Here is a 21,003-nt window from a genome sequence, read left to right as displayed (position 1 = left end):
AACACACACTTTCTCAGACAGTTCCCTGCGCTGAAAGCAGCTCTGGTCTGTCTGACAACCCGGAATATTGTCTGTATGCCTAGAGACTCCCAGCAAAACACTGCTAGTCAGCTCTGGGAATGTAAACTACAGCAGGAAACCACAACAATTAGCCTCTTACTGAACTTTAAAAAGCAGGCGCTCTAACACACACACACACACACACACACACACATCCACTATTGGGGATCAGCAAAACAGACAAATACACTGAGTTTTTCTCCATGTTGATCTGTGAGCAGTCATTTGAAAATACCCCCTCCCCTCCTTATTGCTGCGAGGGTATGTACGCTATGGGCAGATTAAGATCTTGGTGTCCTGGTGCAAGTCAGATGATGTATCTGGGACGGCGGTGCAGTCCTCTAAAGACCGTCTTTGTCTTTAGTGAGGAGATGAGGTTAGCCGGCTGCTCTGTTCCCTCTGCTCGCACCACGACAAAATTAGAAAATCCCACAGCTCCACACAAAATGCTTGCTCACTGCACTGAATTTTGCGATAAATCACGGACAGTTGCCCCACTAGACGCACTGCTTAGCATAATTTCCATGTTTGTGTGTGTTCAACTTATCCTGTAATAACTGGTTTTTAATCTGCTCCAAAGAGACAAAAAATATGGTTGTTTATTTGAGTGATGGCGAAGGCCTACTAATTTTTCCTGACAGTGGCAATATAATTGTTTGTACTTGCAGGAGATCCAGCAAAGACACCAGACTAAATACTTAGTCATGAAACAAACATCTCCCAAGCAACTGCACGCTTCTAGCCCAAATATTCCTGTGCGAAAAGGAAATGCAGTTCAGAGTCCGCATTCAAGAGCAGTGCTAAAGGCTACAGAATATAATGTGAAAGTAGGCGACTGTATTAAGATCCATAAATCCATGGAGAATGGCAGCAGCATGACTCCCCTGGCAACCCTCCTCCATGCTACTCCAGCCTTGACCCACTGTAACCCAATCCCAACCTCCACCTCCTCCAGACTCCGGTTTATCAGATGACTGTATGTGTAACCCCAGTCATAACATGAAGATTGGATGGGAAGAGCAGAGATAGCCGTTTCCTATTACCACATCCAAAACCGGTCACTCCCACCTCAAACAATCTGAATCAGATTGTACAATTTCTTAAACCGCAGCTGCGATCTCAGCCGCAGATACTGACACTGGAAGAGAGGGGGGGGGGGGGAGTTAGAGCGGCATTCAAGTGAGAGGAACTGATCTGGAGGTGACACTGCAATAAACCAAGGATGAGAGTCAAAGTCAGCTTGATGCACAGTGCCATCTATGGATATGCAACTTGAAATGCATAGTGAGGAACTGTGATTTTCATACCAATACTATCTGAGCTTTTCTGCATCTTCAAACATAACAACATGGATGTTATCAGATGTCTTGTCACATTCAAACTCAGAAAACTCAAAGTAATAGCCTAAAGCTAAATTTAACTGTTCTTCAGAGGAGCCCACAAGCAGCAGTCATGTATATGTTGTTGTGGCCACAAAGCTCCTGTAGTAACAACACCACCACCTCCACATTTGAGATGTTACAGAGCAGAACGGCTGAATTATGTGGGTAACATGTGTCTAAGAATAAAGAGGACTGATCCGGTGAAGTATCTACAAAAGCGATCAAAGCGGGCCTGTTGTTCGGCAGACAAAGCCAGAGAGTCGGTCCTGAAAACCTCCATTCATCTGAGAATGGTCAGGCACAACCTATTACCCAGGAGTCACACGGCTCCAATTAAAGGGGGACTTACGGAGACAGAGGGGGCTGTGTGTGAGACACACTTAGTTCAGGTAAATATCTTGGACCAAAAGCGAACGGCCTAATATGTTCCGTTGACTGTATTTCATCTAAAAACAACAGCGGGCATAGTTTGGGTAATCCAAACCATATGCTTAAGTTCAGATTCAGTTTACGCAAAGTGCCAGGAGGAACACAGGATCCACACATGAAATAACAAACATGTGGCCGGCTATCAGGGGTAATTTCAGGACACATCTAAGGGCCGATAACACAGGGAAGAGGCGAAGGGTCTTTTCGGCAGGGCTCTGATGTCTGAGCATCAGACAAAGCACGTTGTGGTTTCTTTTCCATCCAAAATCTCATCTCGAGATTTAACAGGGTGCCATTACTGCTGAGCCTTTCGAGATGGAGGCACTGACGAATAAGCAATCGCGGGTCTATAACGAGCGTGAAAAGGTCGCGGACATGCAAGTGTCAGACATATGACCCTTGAAGGACGACGAGGGAGAGAGGCAGATAAGATATGCTCTCATTCTCATCTTCACCTTCGAAGCAAACTCCAGAACGTAAATCTATTTCTATGCACATTAATAAGTACACAATTAAGAATAATTTATGTAAGGCAATCTTCATATTTCTAAAATTCTACAAAGACCTGACAACGAAGAATGTGAGGATTTATGTCCTATCTCAAAGCTAGATTCAACAAATTAAAATGCATTAAATCTCCATGTTCTGAACCTACCCCACGCAGGGAGGACAAATGAGAAATATCTCATTCTGATGTCCTCCAAAAAAAAAAAAAAAAACGCAGCCAAGAGCTCATTGGAGCAGGAAAAAAAAACAGCAGACTGATTCAAAAGTACAATGAGCTTGACAAGGAAAGAGTGAAAGAGACTGGCATGATGGACAGTAGCTTTTGATGCAACACAGAAAAATTGCATTAGAAAAACTAGGTTGATCAAATCTGTATTGATATGACATTTGATCATTTCAATTCAGTTATGAATATGCATGTACTGTATTTTGTTGCATCATTTCTGTTATTGTTCAACTGTTAGTAATTGTATACAATCTTGCCTCATCGTACATGTTTTAAAAACTAAATCCCCAAATATGATGCTTATGTCAATGAAATATACCAGCTGACTGAGTGTTAATGGGTTGTTTCACTCTAAAATATGTTTCATCACCCTCAGTCAATTTGCAATCTCAATTTTCTCAACAGTTTTCTTTTAGGTGATGTGTTGAGGCTCTCTCCAACTCCTTATACTGCTCAGAATCATCACATCACTTTAATAACAAGGGTTACGGTAGTTCTTATGTGTAACTGCAACACAACGCACCACCTGCTGACTCACTATATTCCTGGAGTCGAAAACATCAGCTGCTCACCTTGCAATGTAAATATGTAATGAATGTGTAAATATGTATCTATGAAAATACACTTGTTAAATAGATGGTAAGAGAAGCAAGCAAACAGAGAGCAGACGGGGTGTGAGTTAAGGAAGAAGAAGACAGAGGGAAAAAGAGTGTCTCTGGGGTAAAGCAGCCAGTCGAGCTGTGACTGCAGAGGACTCTTAACTCACTGCTATTCACCATGAGACTGGGGAAGCCATGCCCAGCGAGCTATCACTCAGCAGGCGCAGACAGACACATACCGAACAGTCAAATACCTATGCTGGACAACTTGTTGTGTCCAGTAAATTCCAATGAAAGAGCCAGTTGTTCGCGGTTACGAAGTGATCAAGGAGTTTTCCCAGCATTCTTCAAGATGGACTCTGACACTCTTCACATTTCAGCTTATCAATGAGACAGTGTGTCCTCTTTGTGCAGCAAAGGGGAATGAGAGCAGTCTCACAACAGGGCTCTTTATGTTTTCAAATGTCATTCTTCAACTCAAACGTGAAAAATAATATATTCGGAGGAAAAAAACGGAACGATGAAATTGATATGCTGCTGCATGAAGAACCAGTGTTATTTAGTGAATATTGAATGGTCTTCTTAATAGCCGTACCAAGCTGTTAATCCTTTCACTGTTACAGTTACAATACTTGAGAAAGATTACAGCCATGATTCAATTTTACACATGTGCGCCAATTTAGGATTCATTCCATATTCACAGCTTGATGTATTACTATTATCCTCTTTGCATTGTAGCACAGTGAGAAACCCAATGTGTTTAACAGTCATGACTAATCTCACACATAACTCATGACTCTGTCTGGTATAAGCCATGATGTTTTAATGCCTTTTTACAATTTAGTAAGATGCACCAATGTATTCGAGGAGAATCCCGACTCTACTGCTGACTGAGGAAGCATTTACAGGTTCTTCAGTAGCGGTCTCTCTCTCTGAGGCAGGAGGTGAAGTGGGATCCCGCTGCAGATGAAAATGGGGGGACTGCACGTGATAATGAGCCAAAGCCGGGGTGTAGTGAAGCGCAGTGAAGTGGAGAACTGGATAGTACTTTTCACTGGGTGCCCATCAGAGGAACCCCTTCAAAGAGTCCGTGCGGCATCACAAGGTCTTTTACAGCTCAGCTCACAGAAAGGCATCAATATTCCCCCGGGGCTGTCTGGTTGCTGTCAGTACCCCAGAGGTGACTTCAGGAGAGCTCACCTCAAAGGGGCTACAACTGCCTTTGAAGAGAGTTCCTATCCTCCTGACAGAATTACAAAATAAACTGCGCCCGTCTGGCAGCATCAAGGAAGATGAAGAGCGCCAGTGGATGAACACAGTGCTCGTGTTTCCTCTGACGTTATTTGTCAGAAGAACCAGCGTTTAAAACGATTGTGAAAAATGAGCTACAGTTATAATCCCCTGACATACATTTCTACTAGCAGAGGTGGTTTTAGTGAAAGCAAACAATGTCCTTGAACTTGCATATGCTCTTAGTGCCTGCTTTGTATTGGGGAGGCTTGATGTAAAAAAAAAAAAAAAAAAAAAAAAAATTCATGGTGAAATACGCAAATGTATCACCAAAGACTTTCTGTGCTGCTTTATGCGGTTACTAGAACACATACATTATTATTAAATGGCTATAATAACCAATAACCAAACAGCTTCAACAGCTGACCACCACTCATGAACTGCATCCAATGTGTGGAGTGAATAGGGGAGCTGATAACACAAAAAAGAAATAAAAAGCAAATTTCTCAGTGAAAATTGTCACCTGATTGGCTTAAACAGGTACAATCAGAGCTAGGTCTGGTGAAGTTAAAAAAAAAAAAAAAAAAGCAGTGTCCTTGGCAGCTGCACAGATTTTTTTTTTCTGACTGCCAAGTGTCCAAACACAAAAGAATTTCACCCAATTAAAGAGCACCAGCAGGATCAGGACCCAGGCTGGATGACAGAAAAGAAAAGTTCTTGAAGTCCATTGTGCTTCTCTGATAGAGAGATAATGACAGAATAGTGAGCTGTGCTCTCTGGTGGTGATCTACAGACCTGCCTGGCTGATCGATCCGTGAACCGGCCTCTGAACCTCTGAGAGCTGAAGCTCCCATCAAAGCAAAAAGTCAAACAACTCGTTTCAGCAGCCGAGCACAGACCGCTCTGCCTGCGGCCTCGCTGCATACCAATTAAAACGTTGCACTGCTGATGACCGCTATAAATTTATATGAATTGCTATTTTATGGTCCCTTGCAGACTGATGCAGGGACAAGGCACATGAAAGGTCACACATCTGTACTGTGCCTTCAGTGGCAACATTGGTATCACCTCTGTATCTTCCATCCTCCAACGTCTTTGTGAATATTCACTTCGAATGACTTTAATATGTGATATTATGCTAATGTTTATCCGCAGACTGGTGTGGGGGCTTATATTTCAGGGGTGTATTTGTGGTAAAGTGTATAATGAAGGAAAGGTGGGCTAGTTTGAATTTAATAGACGATAATAGTGTTAAACAGGTCATATTTACATACTTGCCCTCACTTAGCAGCGCAGCCTTGAGCACAACAGATGTTTTTAACCCTGCAACAGTACAGTAACCTACTGCAACCAGTGGAGGTCACTGTGTAGATACCCAGGAGACTGTGGGACCATTAACTCCCATCAGCTCTAATGGCTTAGAGAGAGATGAAAACCACATTTACTGTGTCATCAGCTTCACTCTACCAACCTCAGGTTGAGGGTCCTCAAGTTTTTCTATTCTTGACCTTTGACCTGCGCTGGTTTAGAGCGAGATGGGTCCATTCAGGCAACATTCTTGCAGTAAACGTTCTTCCCTGGGCTTTTTCAAAGGCCTGTAAACTATTAGGACTGTAAAGACTAGGTGCTGTTCAACACATGTCAGGGTGCTGTGTTTCATGGTTAAGCTCTGGGTTTAGCTGATCAAAGCCTGTGGCAGTCAACACCACCAGGACTTTGTGGCTCAGGCATCCGTCACACTCCTAATTAACTCAATGTTTCTCTGTTGTCCCCTGTGAAGTTTTTCATGAAAAGAACAACCACTAAGTTGGGGCCCTCCAAACTGCGATAGATTATCCAATGTGTCAGGAAATGAAGCCAGGCCACAAAATGCTTTCTGAATTTGTGAAACCACTTCCCCTTCCAAGTCGTCTGTGATGGCCTGAATGGGAAGGAGGGTGAATGGATGTGTGAAATGAATGAACTGATGGATGTACTGTATGTATACACACACGAGGGTAGTTTTAACCTCAGTAAAAAAAAAAGCTAAACAAACCGATAAAGAAACTCTAGTGAAATGCTCCTAAGAACCTGTTAAACTTCTTCATCTTCTTCTATCTTCTAAATGTTCTTTGCCAGATAAACTTTAGCAAAGTGTATCCATGATTCTTAACCTTTGTGTATTATGATATCAGTGCTATAAAATAAGAGGTATAGTTATGTTTACTCTACTCCTTAGAGCACTGCATCAACTTACTGTACCTATAAGCACTGCCCTCATGACACTGGTTGTTTTTCTTTTGTGTATTTTCTTGCTGATCTACAGTATGTGCTTTTGAATCTCCCTCTGGGGACAAATAAAATGTTTCTTGGTTCATTATGAATTGAATTATCTGAAAAATGTGTTTGTACAACCCCGGCAACGTCTTTTTTTCTGGCTGCTGAAAAAATAAATATAGAAGGCAGCGATATGCAAGAGCATATATGATGAGGGTGGTCTGACAGAGGAGTCTGTTGGTAGGATAAACTCATCAACAATAACAAGGAAACCGCGCTGTTGTCACGCATGCTGTAGACTGACAGCAAAATGTCAAATGTGCTATTTATTCATGAAAATGAAAGCGATATATGGACTTTTTAGGGTTTATTTAGACGTGGTTATTGCCTACATTCACAAGAAACTGCTTCAAATGCTTCCAAAACATTTTTCCTGTTTTGGAAAGCCCATGGCCTCCACATCTGTGTACATGATGCAACCATCTGCTGCCAGAGAAAACACCTTTTAAAATGTTTTTATTTAAGAGCAGGGATCAAAGAATAGCTTGTTACTTATCTCAGAACACAAAGGAACCTGCATTTTCATAATAGTAGAATGTTCAAAATATCTGTATGCTCATACGTATGAGGTTTAATAAGTCCAGCCTACAGCCAACTTCACAATCCAAGGTCGGCATTATGATTATATGTTGGAGGGTCAACCCATTTCATTTTTGATAGAGGTTAACTTTGCTCATTTCAACAAGAGATGAGTCTTAAATTGAGTCTCACACTGTTGTCTCTATGGCTCAGCCAGATCGAGGGAGAGAAAAATGCGGCACGACCCATGTTGTTTTCGTCGCAGAGCTGAGACATTTCCTGCAGTATGGGTTTATTAACTGGAGGTGTGAACTCTCCCCCTGTGGGTTTTCACAGTTACCTGTGAGGACAGTGGAACAGAGCTTCCAGACCCCTCCCCCCCTCCCCAACCCTTGCTCCCTGGATGTCCTCCACAGCATCCTATCTTGTCAGTCCATTTTTCCCCCTTCGTTTTTCCATGCCTCAGAACACGCCAGCTGGGAATATGCCTTTAATGAGTGTTCCCCTTCCCCTGTCCCCAGAGCCCTTTTCACCCCAGTCTCTTCCCTCTCTCTCCCTCGGCCGCTTCCTTCATCGCTGTAAATGTACATTTCATCAGCACCCACTCTGACAGATTTAAAACAATCTTCCCAAAATCCTGTATCACCTGCGGTGGTTGAATTGGTTTGTTGCAAATGAGTAGGGGCTACACAAGTGAGCTTCCACTTTGCTATTATAAATTGCATTTGTGTCTTTTTCATAAACTAGAGAGTAAGCATACTTGCAGTTATATATCTGCTTTCCTGTGAACATTTACAAAAAGCACTGCATCACAATTTCAGGCCTGCAAGTCAAATGTTAGGTTTTGAATTGCATGATGAGAATTGTGGAAAAGCAGTTTGAGAAGAAAAACACTTCTGCGAACACAACACCTCCATCCTGATCTGAAGCAAGAAATAAAGCGAAGCCATTCAGATAAGAAAAGTCATATAAAACAAGCGAAGATAGAGATGAAACACAACTAAAAGAGAGTTGAAGAGTTAAATGCAGATCTATAATAAGAGATGAACTTGAACAGGTCTCCATAGGGATCATACCATACCATCCCCCTGCCATCAACTCATCTTTACACTAAACAGATCAAAGCTGTAACCACTCTAAACAAAGGCTAGATAGCCCACAGATGAGTGCCACATGTGAGTGGGGCCACATTGACCACTTAAAGGATTTCTCTCCTCTTTGCCAAGTCTCCAGAATACAAAGACTCAGGTTGAAACAAGTTTGGCTACAAAGATACCCCCCCTCACCCCCTGCTTTGGAGCTGCTCTGCAGCTGCTGACAGGCTTGTTCTCTACACAGTGGACAGAGCGAACCTGGGGGGGGGGCTTACAATTAGATCCAGTGTAAACACTCACCCATTACGAGCCAGTTAAGTGTAAACACGCGGTGCATTTGTAGAGACCTATACTTCAACACAAGGTGATCAAATACGGAGATGAAGTGACAAAAACAAATCTCTGTAAAGCACACTGAGCTCACAGACTAACTGCTGGGATCCAGAATGAACCAGCCGCCATTATTACTTCATTACTTTTACTTTGTCCAGATGAACAATTACTCAGAATAATTTTGTTAAAGCTAAAGTTTTACAGCTCATTCATGAATGAAGACGAATGAAGATCAGACTGTGGTAGTGTAATAGTGTGCAAATGATTTGGAATAACCCAAATTCCTGCAGCACATTTGTCCGGCTTCGTACCTGGTGATCTCTTGCTGGGGCGTAACGGCATCATGTAGGACTGTCGTGGCAGCAGAGGCGATGAGGGGAGGGACATGGACACCCCCTTGGCAAGACTTAGCCTGAAAACATCGTCCTGTACGTTCAGGTGGCCGCTGCCAGGGCCCTGGGGCTGGGGGTTTCCCTCATGCGGGAATCTTCTTTGAGCGCTGTGACTGTGAACATCACCTGTAGATAAGGAGAATCACAAGGTTGTTACAGATGGTACAAATACCACTTGTGTTACCTCATGTGCCGACGTCAGGAGTCTAGACTGAGTGGTTGAACTGTGCTGCGTATTTAGTTATGCTCTGTCGTTCAGCAGCACAAAAACACACACGTTCACTGGCATATCTCTTTTTTGTATCAGCAGAGGTTTGAGGGAAAAAGAAGTGAAACTTTATGGACTTTTCTACTTGTCTATTCCATGATAAAGTAAAACTTTGAGAATCGTTCCTGTTATGTTAATTTACTGCACATCAGCACGGTGAACAGTGCTGAATGTGTAGGTCTCTGTAAACAAACATGAAAAAGTAGTTGCATGATAAGCTGTTCTTATATTTCGCTGTTGATTTCTTCATTAGTATCATGTCTTCTTGAACACATTTCTCTTCCCTTTGTTCATTTAAAAATAATCAACCAAAGGCAATCAACTTAAAGGTCCAGTGTGTAAAATGGAGGGAAAAACTGTCACATCTAGCGTTCAGATGTACCGCTCACTCGCTCGCACGCACCCTCCCGTCAGCAAAGTGACGGTGGCCTCTGAGGACAAAAAAATGTTGTTTACCACGACTGGGACAACTGGGAGTAGCCTATTTCAGGAGGATGGAGCGATGAGGTGAAGATCTAAACCATTTTACGATATGTCTGTTTCCTATTCCTTCTTCTTTCCTTCCGCTCTTTTCTTTGTTGGTCTATTTATGAACGTGAAACTCATGAAACGTACTCTCATGGCAGTGCAAGATGGCAACAGTCTCTAAAGCAAGACCCTTGCTATGTGTATATATAAATGAAGAATTCTAAGGCTATTAAGACCAAACAAATTTTATTTAGCGATTATACACTTATACAAATATATTTATGGGTAGTATATTAAGATTTTGCCTATAAAACATAAATAAAAAAATAAAAAAATGATTACACTGAACCTTTAAGGCAGAATTAGACATTGATTAGAGATGATTTCTAACTCCTTATGTGGCTGAGTGAAAAAATCAGACTCTTTATGCTATAATACATTTGTCCCATGTGAACAGCCGACTGCAATGTGTTGCAGAAATTAAAATTCCTCCTAGGCATCCTATCCGAAATGTTTCTGACCACCCATATGTTGCAGACTGTTATGCTGGGGATATCAAGAACAACTTTGTTGGCGTTAACGAAATCAGCCAAACATTACATAATGTCATGTGCCAGAGAAGAATACCAGAGATAACTCTCTTAATATGTTGCTAGGGACACAAACAAGGACAACTGGTAGGAGTGGGAAAAAGGAGAGAAAGGCCTGCATCCCAGAAAACACAGAGGTACGTAATATGTATTTAAACCCGAGGTCATGGACCAGTGAGCATTTCTCATGCCACTGGGGCACATGAGAAGGACATGAAGTGAATGGAGTAAATAAGGCAGTGTCATTGACCAATGAGTTCAAGATAACATGTTACTCAATAAGCTCATTGGCTGGTTGTTCCAGTGTTTTGTGTGGAAAAGAAACCAGTTCCATCTAATTCATAAGATCCAGTCTCTAGCCATAACATTCCTTCTCTCTCTCTCTCTCTCTCTCTCTCTCTCTCTCTCTCTCTCTCTCTCTCTCTCTCTCTCTCTCTCTCTCTCTCTCTCTCTCTCTCTCTCTCTCTCTCTCTCTCTCTCTCTCTCTCTCTCTCTCTCTCTCTCTCTCTCTCTCTCTCTCTCTCTCTCTCTCTCTCTCTCTCTCTCTCTCTCTCTCGGCCCTATACGACCTGAGGCACTAGAAATTATGTCAAACTGGAAGCAGAATCTGGTGATGCCAAAGAAAAGGAGACAAAGAAAAAATGAATGAATGAAAATGCTCTGAAGTGAATTTCCATTAACACTGGTTTTAGAGCATGGATGGTAAAAAAAGAAAAAAGAAAAAAAAGGTAAAAATATATCTTGAATTCAGAATGAAGTACCAACATATTGTAATCAATACTAATCAGCTTAGAAACCTCAAACCTCAGGTAAAAGCTGGTAAACCACCAACAGGTGTAAAGAGAGTAATCTCTGCACAGAAAAACCTGTTGAGCTGGTCACAGTGGTGTACGGTATAATCCAGGTGTTCAGAAATGGGGAATAATCCGCTGTCTTACATTGCAAACCAACAGATTCCTCCGACAGTGCCACTGTTCTTCTACACTGCTATCATCACACTCACATCTACTGACTGGACAACCCCTGCCTATTTTCTGTCTCACCATGGAGATACACTGATTTGCTCTTCTCACAGAAACGGTTCCCCACAGTCTCTACACATGACTTAGCACAAGACTTACAAATGACTGTACCTGGCTGCTAGTTTGCTCAGCGCGGTATCCAGGCTCTAGATGGAAAAAACAGGTTTTGCTTTACTGAGAACCAATCCTGCATGGAAAGACCATTCTCGCCATGGAGCCATCTGACAGCAAAGTACAGTAATCTATTCTGCGGCATCAAAGTTGCCCACTCATCATAGCCACAAATTAAAATGTATGAATTATCAACCTCAAGATAACATGCAGTACCTAACTAATAATACAGACCATACGTCAGCAGACCCAGCTAAATCATAACTGCAGATGTGGCGAACCACAGCAATGACAATTAGCGTTGGTTCTGTTTTCAGGACTGTTCAGCAGATTAGCACTGACGCCTGTCTGCGGAAGGTTTGTAGAAATCACTGAGGACTGAACTACAAGAGGCAGGCTACTATTAGCATCCTGCTCCTCTCCTCGGGGGAACTCGCTGTTGTCGGGCTGCCGGGCTAATCAGGAACAGAGACCCATTTTCTCCACGCCTCTGCCTCGCCACGGGGGAACACAAAGCTGCCCTGTGTGTTTTAAAGCGTCCCTAAACAAAGACAAATGCCAGAGACAGGAAGCGGAAAAGGTTGCAATGACACTTCTGAATGCACTCAGACGTGGAGGGGAAAAAAAAAACCTGTGAATGACCCAAAGGTCACTCAGCCAACGCCAGGACCTGCAGTCACCCTGACACCCGACTGGAAAAACCCTGCACCCACATCGATACTGACACTTTAAAGGGCCCTTTGGGAGGTGTGTGTGTGTCCGATATGCAGATGTGGAAGATTCAATGCAGAGACACAGCCAAGTTCTCTTAACACAAACCTCATGACAAGAGCTTGCCCTCGCATTTCAAATGCTGATCCTGTATCAATCCAAAGTGTTTCTCCAAGGTGTGTGATGACTGATTTTATTAATATGAAGGTCACACTGATGTATTTTGCAGTATTTCAGTAGACTAGAGGTGAAAGCACTGACCATGAGCCTCAGTGTCCCCATTTATATCAGCCCAGGAGCCTCTTTCATTTCACTTCATCTGCATCTGCCCCTCCTTTTATTTCCTCTCGTCCCTCTAACGCTTGATTATAGGCATAAAAATAATTTTAACAAGGCTTGGACGGTATCTGTAAAATTTTGTGATATAATTTAATTTGACTTCTTTCCCTTCTGCCGTCAAACTATTCTTTACCAGTGTATTTGAGGGCAGCACTAGCTCTTCAAACTTGACCAAAACATTTATAAATTCACAACAGCATAGCTAGAGATTGCGATTTTCTGGTGGGCATGATAGCTGCTGGGGTGAGTCACTGATGCCCCTATGGCCATACATCATGTACCATGATATATGTTGTAAAAGCTGCCTGCTGTCTGTTCACTTGCTGCAGTCACAGCAGGTCGTCGGCCGACATAGGTTGCACTCATATTGCATGCTAAAGAGATTATGGCAAAGATGTAATTTTGGTAGTTGGTTCTGAAAACAAGAAGTGCCACATAAAAGCCGGTCATCCAAGTGCTGGTGAATAGGCTGCAGCATGTCACAGGGAGTGCGCTGCCATCTGACCGATGCTATATAACGCAGAGGGACACAAGGACAGAAACTCGCCAGTGCTATTTCAGTTACTTTCCTAAACCCTGTTTGGGGCAAGGCCTGCAATTTCAGCCCCTGCTGTGGTCAAGGAAATCAACCCTTTCTAATTATACAGTGCTACCCTAAGATGATGTAAAAATGATTACAGTCCCTTGCATGCTCTTTCCTCCTCATCAAAGTGAAGGGCCAGAGCCCATATGGACATGCCCAACCCATAAAACGGTTCAATATTATTTCAAGACATTAATTTAGAAAAATAAACATTAAAGTACAAATCAATTATTTGAGCAGGTCAATGCGAGTCAATCTTGAACCAATGTACCGGCTCACTGTCTCCTACATTTGCAGTAATGTAATAAGGAATGGAAACTCCTAACTTTGCAATAAAACTACATAAGAAGGGAGAGTAAAACCTTAACTGAATGAATTCTGCAGAGGATATTTCCTTGTTTAACCTGCACAAAAATCGTATTTGCATTCTGATTAGAATATATAGTGAATAGCGGCCCTGTGCAGCCTTTACTCAAATCGCTTTGCAAAGTAACCACCAACCAACAACCAATTAAAAGTTTTTTAATTTTTCACGAATGGCCCCAAGTATCTTACTGTGTAACTGCTTGCACTGTTGGCACTGTGTAGACACAGCTGAGTGCTTTCAAAAGTCTTTCACGGGTATAAATCTGGACGCTACCTTTCACCTTTCAAGTAAATCTGTGCAAAGGAATGTGATCTGTCATTCCTTGCGAGGGCCTGCTGAAAAGATGCAGAGCCTCCCCATTGTCCGGCAGAGGCCTCAACCATCCAATAAAATGATACAACCTTAAGGTGCACTGAGTGCAGCAGTATACAAGCAGTCTACAGCGTCAAGTAGTCACTGATTAACGTTGCACTATACACTTTACTGCTTAACCATTCAAGTACACAGGATGACATCACACCAAGTAAATAACAACTGAAGTTAAGTTTCAGTTTCTTGTCTGTCTTACAGCATGCAATAAGCACGCTCATAATCGCCCACACACTCGCTCACTCTTTCAGTTTCGTGTTCTGTCTCTCTCTCTCTATCTATCTGTTGGTTGGCTAAATGACATGTAAACACTAATAACATGACATTAATTTTCACAAGAATCTTGTGACCAAAGATGGACAGTGACCTGTGTTTAACCCAAGACGAGAGGAGTGGAGGGAAGGAGCACACTGACCTATTGACCCACATCAATGCATCTGTCTGGATGGGGGGAGGGGGCTGGGTTTTTAAAACTCACTTAAATTGGTAATGGGATTAAAATCCATGTATTATATTGACACTTATTTCACATTAATTGTCCGTGATACAAAGCCCTAGCAACAAATGTTAATGTTAGGTATGTATTTTTTGTGTGAGCCATTAATGGGAAAGTAGCCAGTGTTGGTGAGGGTCTTCATGTGACCACTGTGATGGTCCGTAATGCAGCTGTCCTAGGTACGTATGGCCATGAATTTAGAGGGTTAAACCATCGTTGTCAAAATTACAAAAGCAGCTACTGTATGCTAGTTAGCAGATTGTGGCAACAGTGGGACTTGGACACAGACCAGAGAGTCTCTGTCTGAACGCTGCTGCCAAACTGCAAATCTATGTAATGTAGTGAAGTCTTGGAGATGATGAAATGTGCCACAGACAGATTAACTGAATTAGCAGAGAGGTGTTTCTCTAAATCTGCCTCACCTGCCACAAAAACACTATTCACAGTGAAAAATATGTTGATAAAAGCTGGTTGTACTAAATTCAAACAATATGAGTCATTATATCATTTTATTGTATCACCATACACAACACAAAAATACATCATAAGCTTCCCATTAGTTAATTTTATGGGCGACAGATAGAAAGAAGAAATGCTATAATTAATGCAGACTCTTTCAGTCGACTCGGCACACAAAACACGATGGACAATCCACCAAGGGGGGAATTCTCCCGCTACACTGAGTGCCAATGTGGATTCCCTGTGTACTTCCGAGAGCAGGGTGACAGTCTCACAAAAGCTGTCATGGTTAACGCACAGCAACCCACAGAGAGCAGAGAGAGCCGGACAACAAGGAATACAGAGTGGGGGAGGGTCTGTTGGTACAAGTGGTCTATGACGATGAAGGACAAATTAGATCTAAGATGTTAATCAGATGCAAATCTGTCTGGTTAAAAAAAAAAAAAAAAAAAAGACTTAAAAAAACCCAATACAGAAATTGTTAAAGCAAAGCCATGCAATCAGTTGGTGAAACACTGTGGAGGCTTCAGTGTTTTTCCCATGAGGCCGGTCTAATGTCAGACTGTTTTACTCAGTCAGTGGTAACCATAGGAACGGTCCAAATAATGTATAAAGTGGCCCGACAAAAGACTTTAAATGATGTAAGTGATGAATAATAAAGCAAACAGACTTTGTTAGCTTTCTTGCAACACATTTAGTTTTCACTCGTGTAAATTCTGACCCGGCTTCATTTCAAGTACACAGGCAATAAAAGACAACCGATGTGGCATCTCTTCCCTTCCTTTTTATTTACTTTCCACTGTTATTTATTGTATGTTTAAGTGTATTAGCAGACTGAGCTCATGCCTCCCCCGGGGCACTTTTTTTTTCCTACCACAAAATGTCAATTTACTCTGCAACAATCAAATTCCATTAACTCTTCAACAGCCCAGACCAAGTCTCTTATTAGTTTCAAAGGATTACTCATCTATGCTGGTGGCCTCTGAGGGGAGAAAACAACTGAGACAGCATCTTAAGTTTTAGTTTATCAGATGCGAAGACGCTTCTCCTGCAGCTCTGAAACCCTCAACTCAGATTTATATGGATTTGATAATGAAACAAATGAGCTGTTTTATGCAAAGTTAAGTTGCTGTGGGCAAAGCAAGATGTCAGAGTGTTATTAATCCAAAACACTAAGACTGTTTCTCTCTCTCTCTCTCTCTCTCTCTCTCTGAAGCACTCTCTGTGGCCTGAGCCCTGGAGGCATTCCCCACTGGCCCCAAGGGAGGAGAGACTGACAGGGAGGGGTATGTGTGTGTCCTAGGGAAGAAAGAATAGAAGAAGAGAAGGAGGAGGAGGAAGAGAGGGGGGGGGGCTTTGCAGACACCATGATATTTCCCATTCCTCTTCATAAATCTCCAATTTCAGTGGGTATGGGCCACTGAAATTCTATCATTTATTCCAAGAAACCTTACAGGGATGGAAATAAAAACAATCTGATAGAGGAAACCATTTTCTGTGTGTAAGACGACCAACTACTGTAATACTTTTCTAAAATAGCACTCATGAGCTCAGTTGACTTTGAATCGTTTATTCTCAGTACGGTGAGGTCTTACTGAGCTACTACGTCTGTGTTCACAACATCAATCAGTCTCGCAGTCAATGCAGTTTCCCCATCAGAAAACTAGACCACAGAACATGCCCACTGATTTATTACCTGTGTGCCGAGGGTACTTATATCGCCTAACAAGAAGTTAAAATACACTTGACATAATGCAAATGTAAATGAACCGAACTGTCAGACTGAATTACCAAGGGCCTGACCCAGTTTTGTCAGAACCCTATTAAAAATAGGCCAGATCAACTGTTGACAATCTTGGCTAGAGAGCTGTTGATATTCATTCTCGCAGTATTGTGTGTGAAGTCCCAGTATGAATGTCTCCCGGGCTCCGCAGGCCCCCGCAGTATCAGGCTATAGCAGCAGAGAGGGGCCCACTGTTGAAGGGCAAATATTCCCCTCACCTCCTATCCACTCTTGTCTAGCAACAGTGTTGATAGTCAGAGCTCCTTGACTGCTCAAAGGGAGTCGACTGCTGTACCTGGTAAGTGACTGAAGCCATTATGAACAGCTTTATTAATGTTCTTGTGTTCTCTCAAAGTAAAGAGCCCAGGGACCACAGGATGATTTATCAACTCAATGACAAAGTTAATTTGGATTTACAAGCACCACTAAATGGCCACTTTGTACAGTTGTTGTTGAGTACATCGAGGTTTCTACAGTAAAACCATAAAACAAATGTCTCATAGTTTGTACTTAAGGTTAATTGCAATGTCCTGTCAAAGTCATGAAACCAGCTGGTACAGTCGAAAGCAAAGGACAGATGGATGATGGATGGCAGAGCACACATGTCCTAACTATGATCAATCATCTTAGCTGTGTGAACACAGCTCTGGGCCCACCGCGCTTCAAGGGAGAGGATTCACAATGCAGCCAGATGAAAGATGGACAAGAGCTTTCAGCTGCCGCTTGTTTTCTGATCTCTCTGTCAACCTTTCTCTCAAGTTCAACCTCCATTTCTTTTCTTTTATTTTTGACTGTTCTGCTTCTGATTTTGGACTTCTGTCCGTTACTGAAATTGATAAAAGCGACATTTGTCTCCTGCCACAAGTGCAATATGGTCTGGAGTCCTGGGTTGCTATGGGGATCTGGTATAACAACAGATTTAGACTGCCATTAGCACAGATCATTAGGCAGCGCTTCTTCTGGGGCCAGGTGAGGTCATGAGAACAGCACTAACCCCCTGGACAACAGCCTGTTCAATAACGTTAAATGGACGAGGTATGGCACAAAGGCCGTCCGTCCAGTCCCTCCAAAGAGCCTAATCCTAAAAGTAAACATGGACCATGGCAGATCTTGCAGCTTTGTACCATCTTGGGAAATATAATTCAATCGCTTGATGCACACACAGTATTTTTGACAGCAATCTCTTCAAAGCACTAGCACGTGATATGTTAATTTGTTTTTTTCAATCAAGTTAAAGTGAATTACTCCTTTGACACTCAAGAGAGATTCACCACAACTCCTGCAGTATGCTCTTCACCCAACTTTATCAACTCCACAACGACTTTTTGTGAAGACTTTGCTAAACTTTCCCAACAAAGTCTCAAAGAAGGGATGGATGAAATGACACCATTAAAATAACAGAGATATAAATATGAAGAGGAAGCACTCTCCACAAACTGCTCATAAGCACCATTCCCTATTCCTTTGAGGCTGGGCACAAAGGAGCCGAGGTCATTAGTTCAGCCTGTCTAAAACCCTCCTGAGCTAAGGATGGCAAGACATTCATCTACAGGCACAATTGTTAAAAAAAAAAAAAAAGACTCTGTGTTCAGAAATGCAGAACAGAGAAGCATAGAGCAAAGTAGGATAGAGGAAGAGAAAGGGGCCCCGAAGCCCAAGACTGAACAGAGGTCTCCGCAGACACCCACACAGACTTTACTCGGAGTCAGACACTGTGACAGCATGGGCTGGTGTCTGCATAGACAGATGGCCACAGATGAGAAAAACACCACCCTTAGAACTGTTGGAAAAATATCAAAGTACACTAATGAAGAGTTAGCACTCTGTCCTGTGGGAGACAGAAGAGTCTTCTGCATGAAGGTGTGTGGGGGGGGGGGGGGGCAATTTCGGAGGTCATTCAAATCACAGACAAAGGATGTTCGAGGTATGAAAGCAAAATGAAAAAATCAGACGGAAGGAATGTATCTGCCCGGCCGGGTCACGCTGTAATTAGAAAAACCTGTGGCCTGCCGACCTCTCCAACCAATTAACTGCCATGACAGCCACTATCACCTCCTTCAAAGACCATCTAAAAACAACCCGGCATGTTAACTGATAAACTGTTTTCCTCCTCTTTGAAGTAGCAAAAGAAACTATTTGTATTGGGGGTGGGGTTAAAGCAGGACGATGACTTAGACTTGTGCTGCTGTAGTCCATGACGTCACCCCCTCGCTTCTCTGTGTTTGTTTGGCCTCTCGTCCGTTGCTGTGCACAACACTTCCAAGGTCACAAGCACCATCGCTCCCCGGCGTGTGAGAGCCAAATTAGGGTAATGGACGGTGGTCACTGGCTCCTACAGCGGACGTTGGGCCTCTGGGAGCCATGGAAGCATTTCTCCAGATTCCTACCAGCCAGAGGCCGCTGGACAGGAGGAGCAGAGCCAGGCTTGACCATCAGCTACTGCATTTAGCCAGCCTCCGTGTGTTGTTGGGTGGATATCACCAAAACAAAAAAGAAAGTATATGCAAGTTATAATTCAAAAGAAAACAATCTCAGAAAAAGAAAAACTAATCAGCAAACACACTGAGAAACCTGCAGCAGATTTAATTAAAACATCCTTTGGCATATTCCTTCATTTGAAAAGAAATGAGATATTATTTGCTTATTGTGTGATGTGATCCCACCTTCAGCTGAAACTCAGAAGGTAAACCTCAAAGTACACAATATTCTCTGCATACAAGGTGTGAATGCTACAACAAATATTGATACTGTCTTCATCCCTTTTTCATTTGGTATTTTTCAGTATAATGCCAAATAACTAAGAAGTTGATGGATTTTTTTTTTTAAAAAGAAGGTATATTTCACCTGAGGTTATTAAAACATAATTATGCATTATTAAAAATGTGTGTTTTTGTTAACGTGTCAATCACGTGGTGCCGTATGACCAGAATAAATCATTATAATTTTGTCGAGCAGCACTGACGACTTTTATAGCTGTATGGTCACAGCATTGTAATCAGAAGTGTGTGAGCTTATCTTCAGGGGTGTTAAGTCATGTGATGTGAAAGTTAAATGCACCTGAGGCCGGTGTTTGTTGTAAAAGAGAGTGCACACAGAAAACAGTGAGTCTGGCTGACCAGGTTAACAACCCCCCCCCCCCCAATCGCCCTTATTTTAGACTCCAACAGGAGAGACAGGGAGTGTCTCGTGTTGATACACCTGAGGTTTGTGGGCGTGTGTGTGTGTGTTTGTGTGCGCGCGCGTGTGTATTTGTACATGACTGCGTTTGTGAGTATGTGTGTGTGTGCACGTGCATGTGTGTGTGTGTGTGTAAGATGTGGTTTGAGCTACGCCCTGCTAATCGTTGCCTGCTGGCTGCACAGTGCTTTGATAGCCGTGCAGGTCTCTGCACTCAATGGTCCCCATTGTAAATCAGGTGCATTCTTTTCTCCACCGTTTTAAACCCTGCCACAACTGTCTGGACATGAAAATCTACACTAACACGACTGGGAACAAAAAAATAGCAAACATAGACCCAAAAAGCCATTTCATGATTGTCAACCACCTTTTTTTATTTTCCAAGTTAAAGAAACAGAATTGGACAGTGACCTGGATGTAACCTCATATATAGGTATTTAAGCGAAATTCTTTTTTTTTTTTTACGTTTTAAAAGGCTCAAGTGGCAAACTTAAACAAACCCCTGCTACATAGTTGTATGAGGTTGCTCAGTGCGAAGTGTGTTCCAAAAGGAAAACCATGAGCTGATGATAAAGGAGTCAGTGGTTCTGGTCTGAACACTACTTATTATGGTTAATCAAAGGATGTTAATAATGTATCCTGAGGTTGCCTGCCTCTTTTTCCGTCTCTCTCTATCTGTGTGTGGCATAACGTGGAGTCTGTCTCGCTCACATGTATAGGTCACACACTGCATGTAATCTGTGGTCTAGACATCCTGTGGTCGACCGTGTGCATCTTGTTTGTCTGTCTGACTTGCGTGAGCGTTCACAACTTTTCATTTTGTGACCAAATTTATGAAAAGAGCAGTTCAATGATCTCATTTCTGTCTTCTTGCATATCAAAGCTAATAGAATTACTCGCATGTGGTAGTTCATTAACTGACTCCCTCCTGTACTGAACAAAAGTTGAATCCAGCCAATAGATCTGAAGCCCGGGTCCTTTAATCACCTGGAGCGCTTGGCGTATGAGTTTTCATAATAAAAAGGAAATGTTAAAACTTCCACCCACGACCCAAAAAAACTACGCGAGGGAGTTTTCCTTAAGTTCCCCAACAAGCCGCAGGACAAGGAGGAAGCACGTCTCAAAATGGCTGCGGTAGATATGGCTGGAGAGGACGCTGCCACCCAGCTGTTC

The 21,003-nt window shown here is 42.6% G+C and overlaps 1 protein-coding gene across 4 annotated transcripts in view; it reads right to left on the bottom strand.

Annotated features, from left to right (window-relative positions):
- tanc1b (tetratricopeptide repeat, ankyrin repeat and coiled-coil containing 1b) overlaps nucleotides 1-21,003 on the bottom strand; it is a 101,457-nt gene that overhangs the window by 56,400 nt on the left and 24,054 nt on the right. For all 4 annotated transcript variants that reach the window (XM_083996230.1, XM_083996229.1, XM_083996232.1 and 1 more), the window contains exon 3: nucleotides 9,007-9,213. In XM_083996230.1, coding sequence (XP_083852356.1) covers nucleotides 9,007-9,213 — 207 coding nt within the window. The remainder of the gene's footprint in view (nucleotides 1-9,006; nucleotides 9,214-21,003) is intronic.

This window comes from Trachurus trachurus (assembly GCF_905171665.1).
Source record: "Trachurus trachurus genome assembly, chromosome: 21".
NCBI lineage: Eukaryota > Metazoa > Chordata > Actinopteri > Carangiformes > Carangidae > Trachurus > Trachurus trachurus.
The sequence above is the reverse complement of the archived record's forward strand: the minus strand, read 5'-3'. Positions and strand labels throughout refer to the sequence as shown.